This window comes from Mesocricetus auratus, unplaced genomic scaffold (assembly GCF_017639785.1).
Source record: "Mesocricetus auratus isolate SY011 unplaced genomic scaffold, BCM_Maur_2.0 Super-Scaffold_100011, whole genome shotgun sequence".
In the NCBI taxonomy this organism is placed as follows: Eukaryota; Metazoa; Chordata; class Mammalia; order Rodentia; family Cricetidae; genus Mesocricetus; species Mesocricetus auratus.
The window spans coordinates 83,026,849-83,044,114 of NW_024429195.1; the positions used below are offsets into that span (position 1 = coordinate 83,026,849).

Below are 17,266 nucleotides of genomic sequence, written 5' to 3' on the forward strand. Positions count from 1 at the left end.
CCCAGTTCTAAAGTTCAGTAGAAAGCTTGATATCAGTCTGGCTTATATTCTTTGTGCTCCCGAACAGTGTTTTCCCCAGTCTTTGTGCCATAGAGCAGTTCACTTTAGGCTGTTAGCTTGTCATTCCAGGGACATTTGCTGGGCTGTGGGGGGTTACGAGATGCTCAGAATACAAAGTTCATTCAGATACGGCAGAGAGGACAAAGCCGTTGAAGTAAGACTTTCTGACTTTCTCACTGTGTGTCCTTGGGTAAGACAGTGACCCTTACTCACAGCCCACTTTAGTTATCTGTGAAATAGGGAACCTGATGATGCCTGGAGTGTATACCATGCACAGACACACAGAAGACTCAGACAGGGTGACGTTTTTACCCCAAGACTATCAATCACTCAGCATTCCACTACACTGACAATACCTGAAGTAATCCACTTACAAGGAGAATGCATTTTGTCTGTGGTCTCTTGACTGGCTACAGTGGATCTGTGGCAGCTCAGTATGTCATGGAAGGAGCATCAGACAGAAGAGGTATCTTCACCTCCCAGCAGACAGGAGTCAGCAAGGGAGCCAGGGAGGGCTGGCATCCCAAAACTCCCTTCAAGGACATCTCACCCCCAGTGGCCGCAGGCTGGAAGATAAGCTTTCAGTCTGTGCCTTTGGGAGACTTTCAGGGTAGAAGTGAAGGCCTGTAACGAGGGGGGGGCGGGGGGGGTTAAGGGCAAGCCCTCCAAATATTCAGTGCCTTAGGGCACTTCAGTCTTAATATGATTTACTGAAGGAACAGGCAAGGTGGCATGGGGAGACACCCCAACCTTCATGGCCCGTCCCCTTCTTAGAGACTTGGCAACCTTTCTGAACATTGTGTGTCTCCAGTTTAGTTGAGAGACTGTATGTCCTCAGAGTGGAAGGAATACAGCTCCACCTGGTACCCTGTCCTTATGGAGGGGCTCTGGGGTCTGAGTGGTGCCTCTTCAGGTGACCCTGGGGGGAGCATGGGTCTGTGGTGATGTGTGGCCAATTGATCTTCTGAAGCCTGCATGCAATTTCCAGCCTTTCAGCTCACAGGTGAGGCGATGAAGGACAAACTTTAAAGTCCTCGGGCTTCCACACCGAGATCACAATGGGGACAAGGCATCAAAAGCATATCTGTAGATTTACCGCAGCACCTGTATTAATTATGTCTTGATGCTGTAACAAAACAGCCAACAAAAGCAACTGGCCCACAGTGTGAGAGGCTAGACCACACTGGGTGGGGAGACACAGTGTGAGAGGCTAGACCACTCTGGGTGGGGAGGCGCGGTGTGAGAGGCTAGACCGTGCTCGTGGGGAGGCACAGTGTGAGAGGCTAGACCACTCTGGGTGGGGAGGCGCGGTGTGAGAGGCTAGACCGCGCTCGTGGGGAGGCGCGGTGGCAGCTGGAGGCAGTGGTCACCCTGTCTACAGGCAGAAGCAGAGAGAGATGCTTCTGGGGTTCAGTTTGCTTTCTCCTTCTTCAGCCCAAGACCCCGGCTCATGGGATATGCCATCCACATATTTCTGGAAACATCCTCATAGACACACCCAGAGGTGCATTTCCATGGTGATTCTAAACTCATCAAGTTAACAATCTAGATTAGCCAGCATGGCACCCGGGTTCCACAGACGTCAGTTGCTGCTGTTATCATTACAAGCGATTAACAAAGGCTTCTGCTCCTGAATCTTTTACCCATGAGACTCTTTGAAGAGCCGAGAATCTCTCCCCAGCTGCAAAAACAATGGTTCCTATCACCCACTTGCAAAGAACAATCTTGGAATATAAAGAATAGCTCTCTGTGTCCACAGAGAGAACGAGCCAGTCTGTATTAATTCAGACTGCAGAGAAGGCCAGCCTGAATTACAGTCAGAGCTGAAGAGAGGAATCTTATTACCTTCCTTCTATGCCAGGTCTTATCAGAGCATTCTGCACACCAACTTCAGGCACAACTTAATGAACATACAAAACACATCTGCAATTAGTAAACACCCATTTGTGTGCCAACAATTCACACAAGAAAAGTCAACATCCAATGACGACAGTGTTTAATTTACACAGCAAATTACCCTTCAACACAGTTTCTGCAGCACGTTGCTCCCATGGGCTACCTGCTTAGGTAACCATGGATTTGCTTAGCAAATTATTTCTTTAAACAGAGGCTGGGTGGGCCCTTTAAGGCACAGCAGGACTAACCTTTGTATATGTATGTGTTAAATGTGTGTAAGTGTGTGTGTATGTGTGTGTGTGTGTGTGTGTGTATTTAGTTGTTCCCCATCTTATTTTTTGAAAGAGTCTTTCACTGAACATGAACTATTGATTTGGCTAGGTTAGGAACACTCCGGATTCTCCTGTCTCCATCCCTACTTCCTGTTCTCAGGCCCTAGGGTTACGGATGCTCTTATATGGGTGTTGAGGATTCAGACTCAGACCCTCATACTTAGTTTAGAATCATCTCCCCAGCCATGGGACTAACTTGTGACACCCTAAAGGACAGTGTATGTGAGCTGCCTGGTGTGGAGGCCTCTTCCCAAGCCATGTACACACAGACATGTTCCAACCCTGTAGTCAGATTGTGCAGCTGGAGGGCCAAGGGCATGTCCCGGAATGAGGAGGTCCAGATATATGGTGCTCTGTCTTCTGACAATGTTCACCAAGTGTGTTGTTGGAGTTTTTGCACACGCTCAAGAAACCTTGGGAATGTGTCAAAATGCAAATATTCCTCACCTCATTGTGGATACTCAGGATATTACTCATCAATACCACAGCCTCAGAACTTAGTGGTCATTAAACTTACTGCTAGATCCTGTTGTATCCCGTGCTAGTAAAGCACAGAACCCGGGGCTGGAGAGAGGGCTCTGGGTTAAGAGCACTGACTGCTTTTCCAGAAGCCCTGGGCTTGAGTCTCAGCAACCATCTGAACTCCCGTTCCAGGGGGTGTGACACTCTCATTTGGCCTCCATATGTGTGGTACTTCACACATATGAACATGTAGGGAAAACACCCATGCACATAAAACAAAGATAAATCTTTTAAAAAACACAGAATGATGTTGCCATCATTTAAATGTAAAAGATTTGGTTTGCTTTGTAGTCTTGTATGTTATGCATCAAAAAATGTTCCAAGGCAGCGTCTCCAGATGTCACCAGACTGATAACAGGGTCATGTTACTAAAAACCTTTAGGTCAACCACACAAACAGTAGTCGGAAGGTATTGTTACTGGGGCTATCTCATAGCTTTAAGGGCTTTAAAGGGATAGGAATCCAACGCACCAACGCAGAGGCCAGGAAAGCAGCCATTTTGTCACTGGCATGGTTTACACATGAGGTGTCCTTCACTTCAAAGGCTCATCTGTCAGAGGTTTGGCTCCTGGTTACTGGCGCTATTTTGGAAAGTTCTAGAAACTTCAGGAGATGAAACCTAGGTGAAGCAAGTAGTTTCTGTTGTTTCCCCGCTGTCTTGCTCTTGGCCCCCTGTTTTCAAAGAGGTAGAAAAGCTCCCTTGGCCACAGACTCCCACCGCCACGGTGTTCTGCGTCCTGGTGAGTGAAGGAACACAGAACCAAGCCTCCAGGAGAGGGCCGCTCTCAAACTGTGAGCCCAAATGGACCCTCCCCTTGTGTTCTTCTGTCAGAGGCTTGGTTACAGCGGAAGAATGAGGAGTTAATGCGGTGCCAGTGACAGCCTCCCTCTCCCCCAAGGCCCGCCTTGCTGTCACAGAGATGCAGCATGGCCCCAAAAGAGGCCATGACCCTGGGTGTGTCAGGGATCCCTCTGGGAAAAGGTGCAGGTTGGGTTCTGGGTCCAGAAGCTTCCGGCTGCTCAGGACCTGCTGGAATCACTGTATCCACTTCTGCACAGTTTAGTGGTGAGGAGAAAACACTTGAGCTCCACCAGCAGCTGAGAGATAAGCTGTTTAACCGTCAGCTGAGTCTTGAACAGATACAGCAGTAATCTCCTTTGCTTGGTGTCCCGGGTAGCTTTCATTGTCAACTGTCACAAGCAAGAAGTCACATGGAAAAAGAGGATCTCAGCTGAGGGGTTTCTCAGGCCATTCTCAGGCCAGATTGACCAGTGGGCAGATCCGTGGGGGAACTGTCCTGACTGTTGATTGGTTGACATGGGAAGGCCTTGCCTACTGTGGGTGGTGCCGTCCTCAGGCAGGACACTGGGGAGCAAGCCAGGGGTCCTTCACAACCTCCACTTTACTTCTGGCCTCCAGCCTCCTGCCTAAGTGTGTCCCTGGACCTCCTTCCGTGATGGGTGTGGCCTGGAAGAGGAAGTCCACATAAACCCTTTCCTCTTCTGGGATGCTTTGGGTCACGAGCAACAGAGAAGAAACTGACAGAGCTGTCTGGCTGGAGAGCACAAGCCTGAATTAGGGGGCATACAACCAAGTATTCTTCAAACCTGGAGCACTCTGAGTTATTTTACAAAATGGCAGAGAGGGAGGCTTGCAGGAGTATGCCAGTGTGAGATGCACCTCCCCACGGACGCCCCAGTGACCTGCTTCCTCTAGCTTAGCCCCGCCTCCTACCCTTTGCTTCCTGTCAATGACATCATCCTGCTATGAATCCTGCAAGGGCTGAACCCACTCATTAGGACCAAGCCTTCATGACCTCGTTGTCTCTGGAAACCCCTCACAGTGACACCTAGAAGAGCACTCCCTAATCCCGTAGGCATGTCTTTTGTACTGTTTGCCTGCGTTTTGTGCGTGTGGATGTGCATGTTCCCAGGCGTGCTCAGGGGTGCCGGAGGACAGCTTGAGGAAAGGATGCTCTGCTTTCACCACGTGGGTCCCGAGGAATTTGGCCCTCAGGCTTGGCGGCAGCCCCTGAGCTCGCAGAGGCGACCGATGACCCTCCCTGAGGTTCCCTCCTTGGCTCCTTTCTTCACCTCCTTCCATTTAGGCCTCGCGCTTCCTGCGGCCCCATTACATACCACACATCCGGCGCTGCTCTACCAGTGAACAACTCAAATATTTGTACTGTCAGAAAGAGAGAACAGCTTCCAGCAGGGAGAGAGACAATAAAAAAACAATAAAGCGAAGTGTGCAGTGTGACTAGGAGAGGGGGATTATTATGGGTACTGGCTTTTTAATTGGGGTAATAAAAATGTGCTAAAATGGACTATGGTTATGGCTGCACAACTTGGGAAATGTACTAGAAATGATTGATTTGTATGCTTAGATAAACTGCGTGCGAATTATGCCTCAGTAAGGAGACCAGGGGGGCACAAATGTATGAATTATGCTGTGGATGGTAATTGCTGGGCGTGACACCAAGATTGGCGGGATGAAGACTGCTGTGAACCGATGGACCTAATGTCATGGCCTCCCCGATTCTCGTGTGATGATGTCAGAAAGTGGGGCCTTTGGTAGATGTCTAGGATTGGGCAAGTCCAGAAGGGTGGGTTACCAGAGAGAAGGTACCAACGCAAGCCAGGCAGAGAGCCCTCACCGGGAGCTGCATACCTGACCTTGGATTTCCCAGCTTCTAGAACTGGGAGAAATAAACACCCCTTCCTTGCACATGTACATGCATGCACATGTGTGTGAGGCTATCCCTGTCTCTGGGTATGTATAGGTGTGTGAGACTATCCCTTTCTCCATGTAATCACATGTGTGTGAGGGTATCTCTGTTTCTGTGTATGCACACGTGTGTGGGCTATCCCTGTCTCTGTGTATGCACATGTGTGTGGGCTATCCCTGTCTCTGTGGATGCACATGTGTGTGAGGGTGACCCTGTCTCCGTGTGTGCACACATGTGTGTGAAGGCACCCTTGGAAGCCAGAAGAGGTGATGGAACTCCTGGAGGTGCAGGTGGCTGTGAGCCTCCCAACTGTGAGGCTCCAACTGAATGAGAATTCCCTGAAAGGGCAGCAAGTGCTCTTAGCTGTTAAGACATCCTTCCCGCCAGAAAGGCTTGTCTGTTGAGCCGCCCTGTCTACTCTGCTGTTTTGTTTTAATAGCCCGAGAGTTATTGCTCCACAGTGGTGAGAAAGTAAGGCATGGAGAGTTGTTTGCCTGGGGGAGCAGTCAGTGCAAAGGTCCTGAGGTTTCCTTCTGAAGGTCAAGGAGCAGAAATGATCAAAGGGAGAGCAGGGGTAGGCCTAAGAACAGTTCTGAGGACTTGGCTTATCCTGTGGGTCAGAAAGGGACCAGTGGAGTGTTCTGAGCAGAAGAGAGAGCTAATCTGACATGTGTGATCAGCAGATGCTGCTGTTGACAGCAACAGTCAACCATTTACAGGACATGCACACTGCCTGCAGCAGGCAGGGTGCCAAGCCCTGAGACTGGCATCTGTGCACTCCATCTCAGAACCATAGCCTGTGCCGGCTGAGAACCATAGCCCGTGTCTCTTCTATCTAATTGAAAAGGAGACTGAGGCTCAGGGCAGATGAGACATGGACTCCACCACAGCCATCACAGAGCTGGGGATTTACCAGGCCCTCCTTCCTCTAGGGCCCACCTTTCCCGAGTCACTGGCACTGCTTCTCACACAGAGCAGGCACCCAATAAAACTGTGCTGTCTAGGCCAGCTTGGGCACCCGTGGCAAGAAAGACTGGCATGTTACTTTGGACACAGAGCAGCTAAGCGGCGAGGGCACCAGGTTGGGGAGTCACTTACTCAGCTCGGCTATGCTGCCCACACGTGTGGCCAGCAGGGACTGTTCGATGGTCCTCAGCTCTGACTGGCTGAACATGGGTAGCTCTCCTGGCTTGCTGGGCCGCTGTGGGTCTCGGTGTAGGTTCAGGCTCTCTGGCAAGCTCAGCACACCTGCAGTCGGGAGGGACAGAGAAGAACAAATTGTTACTTTTCAGTTCACCAAGAGAAGGAGCCAAACCCCCTGACCTCAGTCAGAAGCTGAGCGGGGAACCCACACTCTGGACTCCTGAAGCTTTGGAGATAGGATATCAAATAGGGCTCAGGCTGGTCCCAAACTCGTTAGGTAGCCAAGGATGACCTTGAGCTTCTAATCTTCCTGCCTCTATCTCCTTGTGCTGGGATTACAGGTATACACAAACACTTCCAGTGTATTTTGTGCTAGAGATCAAACTCTGAGCATCCATGCTAGGCACACAAAAACCAACTGTGCTACTTCCCCAGCTTGGGACCCAGTTAGATACGGATGTTGCTTTTAACAAACGTGAGCATTTATGTGGACACTACATTTCCAAAGACCATGAAACAGAATCATTCCTGGGCCTGGCAATGAATCTGTCCACTGAGAGATGCTTCTCCTGAATGCAGAGATCCCTGCCTCATCCTCTCTCCCAGAGACAGCCCAAGCATTCTGGGGTGGGAGGGGGCAGGCCCTGCTGGTGGTGGCCTCTGAGGACTTCCTTCATTGGCTCAATAAATAGAACCTGTGTGGATGGGCTATGATTTGTGAGTCAAGGCTTTGGGACTTCTCTGTGGAGATGTATACAGGACTGGGGTCGGGGAAAATCCCTAGGTCTTCAGTACCTTGTACAGTGAACGACCACAGAAAGTCCCAGAATACAGCACTCTTCCCTCCCATTCTGCTTGTAATCCTTTAGTGACCATCTAAAACATAGCTATGTGGCTTACCCAGAGGCATTTCCCCATCCCTAGGCACCCCACGAGGAGTTCCTGCTTCTTGAATTTCAAGTCTGATTAACTGACTTACTTTGGTCAAGGCCATGTTAACAGACAGAGGCCTGAAAATTGCTTGTGACATTGAACTTGCTATCGTGAGCTCTGTCTTTATCATGAGTAAAGCATGCCCTGGCTAGCCAAATCATCTAAGGAAGGTGAGAGATAAACATACAGCGACATACACAGTGACACACCACAGCCAAATAAATAAACACACACAGACACAGACACACACAGACAGACAGACACAGACACACACAGACACACAGACAGACAGACAGACAGACACACACACACACACACACAGAGACAGAGAGAGACAGAGAGAGAGAGAGAGAGAATGGATTTTCACATAATAAAGCGAGATCACCACACAGGTGCTGAATGGCGGAAGTCACCTGGCGGAGGGAAAGACGCAGGGTGTGAAGCAGCCCCTCAGCTTCTCTCTTCTCCCTGCTCTAGTCACAGATCTCAGCGGCCCCACCCAAACCCTGCCACTCATTGTTTTGTGACCATGGAGAAGCAGCTAGAGTAAACATCGTTTTGAATGAATGATAACAGTGGCTAAAGGATACAAATGCAAATTTAATTTGAATACTTGGATAGTCCGGAAATGATAACCTTCCATTAAAGATGGTTTCCAACTGCCTATTTGTCAAACACTTTGTAGCTACAAAGAATATACATTGTATCACAGCCCAGTGTACACACTTCAAACAGCCTCTGTTTTTGTTTTTTCCTTCTCTTCTGTCTTAGCAGTAACAAGAAATGATGGCTGCCACCCCTGAAGCGCCCTGAGGACCCACTAAGGAGTTGAAACAGGCAGTGTGTTTGTGAAACAGCACAGCCTGGCAGGCAGGTCAACACAGCCTCACTAGTCACCACACACCAGAGGACCTTGCAGTTCTCAGGGAAGACTAGACCTTCAGAGAGATGCCCACTCTGCAAGACGGTTCTGCCTCTCTCACATGCTCCCATTGGACCCAGGTAGCCATGCACGAAGTCCTCTTCGTCCTCCCTCACATGACCTGTGAAGTCAGAGGCCAGACCAAACAGCTGTTGCCATGGCAACGAATCTTGGATCTATCCCTCACTGAGGTCCTTGATGTCTCTGTGACTCTAGCACAGGGACCTCCTATCTCCTTGAAGAGGTCACTACAAAAGATACCAGAAAAACAGGACTCAGACTAGTAGCTGAGGCAAGTTTCACAGACCCCTCACTTGTGTGGGGGTGAGGGGCAGGATTGGGGAGCATAAACAGCCAAGAGTGAGGTCTGAACACTAGGGAGGAGGGGCAGATGGAGTATCATACAGGCCCTCAGCTGTTCCTAAGGGGTTGATTTGTGGTTTTCATCATTGGTTGTGTATTAGCGGGATCTGCAGCCTGTGTGCTGTTCCATGGGCATCAACAGGCACAGGAGAAAGAAACTTGAGTCTGGAACCAAGTTGTGCTCGACCTTGGACAGGTCACAGAACCTCTCTGGACCTTGGTGCCTTCTTCTACGAGGTGGGGAAGGGGTGAAGCACTGGATTTTCCATCCCTCTGGGGCTGGGGGGAGGGGAGTGGCATGGGGTCTTGCAGCATTCAGATGCTAAGCACAAAGGTCTTCTACATGTGGACCTGCGATGAAATCAGCACCCCAGCTCTGGGATTTCTTCATGCAGACAAACAATCCACTTGGAACTGCTTGTCCTTTTGGAGAGTTATAAAACTCAAATGTGGAAATGTCATTTATTCAAAGACGCTTTAAGAACTAGGTGACAGAGATTTATAAAATCTGTAGTTGATCTATTATTCCAAGATTGTGTATTAGGCTTTTCTTTTCTTTTTGAGAACTCCACATAGGATGTCTTAGTTAGGATTTTATTGCTGTGAAGAGACACCATGACCACAGCAACTCTTATAAAGGAAAACACTTATTTGGCTTATAGTTCAGAGGTTTAGTCCATTACCATCCCAGTGGAAGCATAGAGGTGTGCAGGGAGACATGGCTCTGGAGAAGGAACCAAGAGCTCTACATCTGGGTCAGATTGTCAGGCAGCAGGAAGACAGTGTGAGCCACTGGGCCTGGCTTGGGCTTCTGAATCCTCAAAGCCCACCCCCAGTGACACACTTCCTCCAATAAGGCCACACCTCCTTATTAGACCACTCCCTACTAACCCATAGGTGGTATTTTTATTAAAACCCCTAGGCTAGTAGGCTTTACACATAAACTGAAATAATTAGTTTTTCTAATGTAGAAGAGTATCTAGGTGAATAAGAAGGCCAGAGCATCATATTCTAGTCTGATGCAAGCCTATTGTTGTAGTTGAGGACAGAATGGCTTGGTGATTAAGACCCAAGTTCAAAATGGAAGTTTGGGGGTGGGTAGGGGAGATGGCTCAGCCAGTCAAGTGTTTGCTATAAGCACGAGGAACTGAAAGGTCTTGTAAGCCAGATACAGCAGTGTGCACCTGCAACCCTAGCCTTGGGGGCCGGGTCCAGAGACAGGGGCTTGTTAGCCAGCCAACCGAGCCAGATTAGTGAGCCCTAGGTTCTGGGACAGACCTTGTCTAAAGAAATAAGGTTGGGATTGACAGAGGAAGACTGCTGGTGTTGACTTATATAGACTCTATACACCCTTGCACATACATGCGCGCGCGCGCGCACACACACACACACACACACACACACAGTGTGTTTTTCATTTGGCCGAGGAATGAGTGCATTCAAATCCTCAAAAAGGGTTGATGGCTCTTAAGAATACAAGTGCAGAGTGAGAGCGGGACAGCTGCCTCCTGCCCCCATACGCCATGGGGTTGCTAGGGTAAGAGAAATACACCTGCCCCCAAGCCTTGCCGCCTGTGGCTGCTGGGAGAGCCGGTTCTCTGGGGCAGAGACTGGAAGGGCTGGACCCAGGTGGGTTAACAGGGCTCAGTGCTGGAGAGCTCACCCTGGTGGTGACCATGGGGAGAGCAGGAGGGCTGACCAACCCGGTACCACCCAGGACCAGAACCAGGGCTGTGAATTGGGGCACCCAACATCTACCCATCTGTGAATGGCTGGAGCATGTGAAGGGGCCCCGCCTGCAGACCCAAAGCTGTAGGATCTCCATGACACAGGGCAACAATGGGGATCCAAGAAGAGTCCCAGTGAGGGCCCAGCATTTATTTATTTATCTACTTACTTATTTATATTCATTCCTTTACTTATTTTTGTGCGTTACTATTTATTTATTTTTTACGTTCCAATTCCAGCTCCCCCTCCCTTCTCTCCTCCCACTTCCTATGCTCCCCGCCTCTCATCTGCTCCACGGAGAGGGTAAGGCCTCCCCTAGGAAGTCTACTAAGTCTGTCCCATCATCTCACTGAGGCAGGACCAAGGCACCTCCCCACCCCACACTCCCGTATCTAGGCTGAGCAAGGTATCTCTCCATTACAGAATGGGCTCCACTAAGTCAGTCTGTGCTTCAGAGTTAGATCTTGGACCCACTGCCAGTGGCCTCATATATTGTCCCAGCCACACCATTGTCTTCCACATTAAGGGAGTCTAGTTCTGTCTTATGCAGGTTCCCCATCTGTCAGCCCTGAGTCAGTGACCTCTCACTAGCTTGGGTCAGCTGCTTCTGTGGTTTTCTTATCATGTTCTTGACTCCTTTGTTCATACTATCGCTCCTCCCTCACTTCGATTGTACTGCAGGAGCTTGAGGGCCCAGTGTTTATAGTGTAGCAGAAACCAGAGGCCTTGAACCAGACTAATGACTCATTGTGATGAACGCTTACAAGTAAAGACGTACGACTAAAGGGGGTACTGCTGACTCACTGGGCCACACCACAGCTTCCATGCTGAGAATCTTAAAATTTGTTTTGCTTTGTTATTTTGGTTTTACTTTTAAATTTTGTTTTGGGCAGAAGCGAGGGGATGGGGAGGTGAGTGGGATCAGGATGCATGATGTGAGATCCACAAAGAATCAGTAAAAAGTTTAAATTTCCCACTAAGATCCACCTACTTCACTCCTAGGTATCTAACCAAGTATTATTTAAAATAAATATTGAACTATTGAAAATTTAAAAAAATACGATCAATTCACTCATGCCTGTGAGTATGGAATTCGCATCCATCAAGGTTTCTGCTCACGACTGGCGCTGAGGTGCAGAAAGGCCTCTCGACATGGAGGAAACTTCCGCAGTGTCCAGGCAGTTTCCCTAGCTGCAGGGAACAGGTAAACAATAGACACTGTGGGTTTTCTCTGATGACTAAACATAATGACATCTTGAGAACCTCTGGCCTCCAGTGTGAGCGCCTCGTGGACACTCTGCCCTACCAAGCAGGAAGTCTCATCTATTTACCATCTGCATTCAGTCTTAAGAGTTATCTTTCCAAAGTCTTGAGTGACTGGAGAAAGAGACTCCTTTGTCAGGTCAGTCAGCGCTACTCCGCCCGGACGTGCCATGTCCAGCTCCTCATCTGTCATGGGGGCCATCAGACTCTCCAGGCCTGCTTCCCTTCAGCTCTGTGGCAAGTCTTCCTCGTCCTCCTCTACTGTATCACCAGACCTGGGTCAAGGTTCGTCTTCCCATGAGGAGAAACCCGTGCTAGCCACCCCCCAGCCTCCATCCACTCACCCTCAGGGATGGCACTGGTGATGGGAATGAAGGAAGAGGCCAGTTAAGGTTTACTGAGCACCAACTCGGTTGGACGTGTGCCAGGCACTTTCTATGTTAGGTTTGGTGGCAGTATAGACCCCATGAGGTGACAGTGTAGGGCAGTCTCTGGCTTCCACAGGCCTTCCTTTGAACTGCAACCACAGCATTGGCATCCCTTTCATATCTAGCATGTACGGTGGCTTGCTACTCTATTACCACAGGTTCTGCTTTTGGTACTTCGTGTAAGTAACCAGACTTAGCAACGGAAGAAGCCAGAGTTGGGTGCTGCATGGTCCATGCTGGGAGTCAGGGGTGACTACATGGGCCTGACGCTCTGGACACAGGCTTGGGCTCTGCCCAATTCACCTTTGGCTGCTGCGGGGTGTTGACTGTTCTGACACTGATGCCAACCTGGACTCCATCTTCCATTAGGTAATCGAGGAAGGGAGGAGCCATGGAAGGGATCTGGCCAGGCGCCAATGCTCACTTCGCCACCTGGCATGGCAGTTGCCAGGCGTCCACTTGGTTCCTGTGGAGACTGCCCCTCCCTCTGTAGTGTGCAACACTGCCTGCCTCATGGCTGGTGGAGAGGCTGGCTAGGATAATATATATAGACAACCTGGCACAGAGAACAGCGTCAATAAATGTTTGCTAATAAAGTAAGTAAATGAAGTTCTTTGGAGCTAAAGATTTAAGAAGTCAATAACCCAGTCACTGCCAGAAGGCTTTCTTTTTCTGCTAAATTTATGAAGAAAAAAATAGGAACTATCAGGATTTTTTTCCCGTATACCACCAGCTTGGATCTCCTGTTTTATTTTTAAAGACTTGGCAGCAGGAAGCAGATTTGGGACTGGCTTAGTGAACCCACTGGCTCACATCTTGCCCAAGAATGGGTTTCCTTTTCAGAGTTTTCTTAAGAATGAGAGTGGAGGAAACATAAACACAGAGCCTTTGTAGAAACAGGCACGGGGACACACTGGGTGTGGAGGGGCGTGGTGACCTTCTGAAACCCCAAATGCTGGGCTCAGGGCCTCTGAGGCCTCGGGCTCAGCTGTGATGACAGACCTCCACCAGCTGGAGAACTGTGGAAACGGAGCAGAGCATGCGTCCCGCGGGGTCTTGTGGATCCACCCTGAGGCGAGCCCAGGGCAGCCTCAGAGCTTCACATACTTCCTAGTGACTCAGAACCAGCTGTGGCTCTGAACGGTTCAAAGAGAACGAGTTCCGAGTTCTGGAGGCCGGTTTGGCCCACAACACTGATGCATTTAGTTAGCTTCCCTGTAAGTACCCGTTTCCTTGGGAATACTACAGAATAATGGAGAACACTCTAGCATATCCCTCACAAGGCCACTGGAAGATTAAATGAGTGAAATACAGCTTGCTCTCTATAAATAGCTCAATAGTGGCAGCTGTTATGATCATTATAATCGTTGTTGGAGGACAGTCCAGGCAGGAGCAAAGGCCTGGAGGCAAGGCCTGTGGGGGAAGTGCCTGGGGCGGAGGGTGGGAGGTGACGAGCAGACACACAGCGACCTCGGAGAACTTAGTCACTGGCGGCATTCTAAGCCTTCACCTGCAGGGCAGCGCTCTGCTTCTCTCTCTGTTCACAGCCCATTTCCTAGAAGCCCGGGTCTGACCCCAGATCTCCACTGCATTGGTCTAGCAAGCTCGAGGTTATCCTTCCGAGTGACTGAGACACCACACACCACAGGCTAGGCAGCCATCAGACAGTGGGAAGCTTGGCAGAGGTGTGCAAGCAGAGACAGGGAGGCAGGACAGTCAGAATGAAGCGACCCAAGGTGACCCCCCCACAAGCTGTCCTTCCCTCTGCGAGCCGCAGGCTTTTGAGATGGGGCTTACCCCGCTGAGCTCAGCGCACAGTGGCTGCTAGGTCGTTGTGAAGGCTGTGTAAGAGGCGACGCACAGCAACAAAGGCATGTCCGTGTGGCTCTGACACTGACGCCACGAGACTCCTAACTGGAGGAGCAGGAAGCCAACGGCTAGAAGCTCAGTTCATTCACTCATTCAGTGAGCATTAGCTGAGCATCTACTAGGTGCCAGCAACGTTCTAGGTACTTGGGATCTGGTAGCAAAGTACTGGAGAGCTTTGCTATTGTAGTATCCGTGTTCCAAATGAGTGATTACAATAGGCGGGCAATAGGCAGTAAGTGCCACTGAGGAAACTGGGAGGAGGAAGGCGAAAGAAGCCCCTGCAGCAGAGGCCCGACAGAAGAGACGCGTGTGTCTATCAGAGAGCAGGGCGACAGAGGGACTGAAGGGTGGAGAGTCATTCAGGAGACACAGCGCTGAGGGCAGATTGGGTGAAGCCTCATGGTGGCTCCAGAGACTTTGGCTCTGACCCTGAGCACGGCAGGAGCCACTGGAAGGTCTTGAGTGGGCAAGGATGCAGCCCACCTGCTTTTGAAGGGCTACTCCAGCTGGTGGGATGATCATGGCTGCCAGGGGCTGCCAGGGCAGACTCAGGATAACAACAGAGGTCATAAAACAGGCCAAGCAATGAAGATGCTAACTGGGTGTTAGGTGTAGGAAAAAAGAAAAGTCTAAGTGCAAGGCAAGGGGTGGGGCTACGTTCACTCAAGGGGCTGGGTTTAGAAAGCAGACCAGGTGCTAGTGGACCAGGCTCCCAGGCGGGCTAGTGGACCAGGCGGGCTAGTGGACCAGGCTCCCAGGCGGGCTAGTGGACCAGGCTCCCAGGCGGGCTAGTGGACCAGGCGGGCTAGTGGACCAGGCGCGCTAGTGGACCAGGCGCACTAGTGGGCCAGGCGCGCAGGCGGGCTAGTGGACCAGGCACACTAGTGGACCAGGCGCGCTAGTGGACCAGACGCTAGTGGACCAGACGCTAGTGGACCAGGCGCGCTAGTGGACCAGACGCTAGTGGACCAGGCGCTAGTGGACCAGACGCGCTAGTGGACCAGACGCTAGTGGACCAGACGCTAGTGGACCAGGCGCGCTAGTGGACCAGGCGCCCAGGCGCGCTAGTGGACCAGACGCTAGTGGACCAGACGCTAGTGGACCAGGCGCTATTGGACCAGACGCTAGTGGACCAGACGCTAGTGGACCAGGCGCTAGTGGACCAGGCGCTAGTGGACCAGGCGCGCTAGTGGACCAGGCGCCCAGGCGCGCTAGTGGACCAGGCGCCCAGGCACGCTAGTGGACCAGGCGCGCTAGTGGACCAGGCGCCCAGGCGCGCTAGTGGACCGTCGCTAAGCTCACTGGCTGGCCTCTCATCTCCCAGGATGCAGTCTTACCATGTGAGACCTGTGGCAGCAGCGTTCCCTTCTCCTTCCTGCCAGCAGGGACGTTGCTGGCCACACCTGCAAGACTGTTGGTTCCCTTCCTCACCCCACCCACTTCTCCCGGGCTCTGCCTCTCCTGTGTCATCCATGCAGTTTCTCTGCGTAGCCCTCGGTACCACCCATACTGTAGAGGGTGAATAGGAGAGAAAAACACGTTTCCCAGTTTCCCTGTGTCTTCAGTGAGGGGAACTCCTAGGGCTTAGCAGATCAAGAGAACACTTGGTTTAGGCCCTGATTCCTCTCAAGAGCCTCAGGGGAATGTTGTTGTAGATCTCCTTTTGGGTCTTGGGGAGCTGTGGAAGTGTCAGGGGTGGTCAGCTCTTGGAGATGTAGCTCCTAGAAGGAGGGGGCAAGTCCTTTGGAAGTTCTCAGTAAATTATCTTTCTTGATTACTGCACAACAGTGACACTTGAGGGGAAAAAATGGCACGGGAGGTGATAAAACCAGCCACCGGGTGTGACTAACAGGAAAATTCTAAGAGTTAGAAATAATCTTTGACATTTCAGTTATTTCATCAGGCATATTTTTGGACAATCAAGACCATTTTGCTCTATATCAAGCTGATTGTGCATCTGCCTCAGATATATACAATTCAAATGTATACATTGACTCATCCATCCATCCATGCATCCATCCATGTATCCATCCATCCATCCATGCATGCATCTATCCATCCATCCATCCACCCATTCGCCTACCCATCCATCCACCCACATAAATGGTCACTTTTAATTAAATAAAAGATTTGAGGATCTACTATGTGCCAAACCCCAAAGGCACAGTAGAAAATACAACAGTAGCTGCTTTAATGAACCTTACCATCCATCTGTCCTTCCATCTTTCCTTCCATCACCCATCCTTTCATCATACATCCTGTCTGTCTGTCTTTCTGTCCTTCCTATCGACTCTGTACCGTGTGTCTGACTGGAACTGCGATGAAAAGTAAGGCCCACTGAAGCTGCCCGTAAGGAACTCAGTGAGGTGGCAAGGGTGTACACACCCTTGGGTGTGGCAGGTGCTAGGTGGATGGCATAAATCAGACCTGGATATTCCACTTGGGTGGTAAGACAGAAAAGACTTCATGGATAAGGGGGTAAAAGTTTTGGAAAGTAAATGCTTGTTCATTAGGTGAGGTGGATGGGTTAGGGGAAGACATACAGGAAAGATGTACTGTGGGGACTGTGAAGGTGGCTGTTGCTGGAGCAGAAAGGGATTTCAGTGGAGGGGGTGGATCTGGACCAAGGAGGGGGCAGAGTGCCTTGCTGAGTTTCTATATATCATTGGGTCAGGTGACTTCCCTGAGATCTCATTCCATTACTACATGAGGTCAAGGTTCATGAATGGCATTCTGGTTAGAATGACCATGGGAGATTCAGCACATGTCACCCATCAGACTGCCAGCAAGCCCAGAGCAATGCAAAATCCATACTATTCCCTGTCCCTCAGCTGTCTAGGACCCAAAGGCTGCCTGTGGGCTCCTCTGGCTCAGCAGATGTCTTAAACTTGACCTCGTTGGTTTCCCTGAGCTCTCAACACCTATCCTACCATCCTCTATCTTTACAGATCAACCAGACCCTGGATTTGGCTGAGAGGGACCCCTGGCAGGATTCTCTAGTGACCTTCATCCTAGAATGAGCTTCCCTTTCTTTCCCAAGGTGTTGAGATAATGGGGCCAGTCACAAGCCAGCATCCC

The 17,266-nt window shown here is 50.5% G+C and overlaps 1 protein-coding gene across 4 annotated transcripts in view; it reads right to left on the bottom strand.

Annotated features, from left to right (window-relative positions):
• The window catches only part of Btbd11 (BTB domain containing 11), a 271,122-nt gene that overhangs the window by 100,288 nt on the left and 153,568 nt on the right, over positions 1–17,266 (bottom strand). For 3 of the 4 annotated variants that reach the window (XM_013123372.3, XM_013123371.3, XM_005083796.4), the window contains exon 2: positions 6,638–6,787. In XM_013123372.3, coding sequence (XP_012978826.1) covers positions 6,638–6,787 — 150 coding nt within the window. Of the gene's footprint in view, positions 1–6,637; positions 6,788–8,553; positions 8,655–17,266 lie in introns of those variants that run through there. The other variant, XM_040755180.1, reaches the window with a different exon arrangement.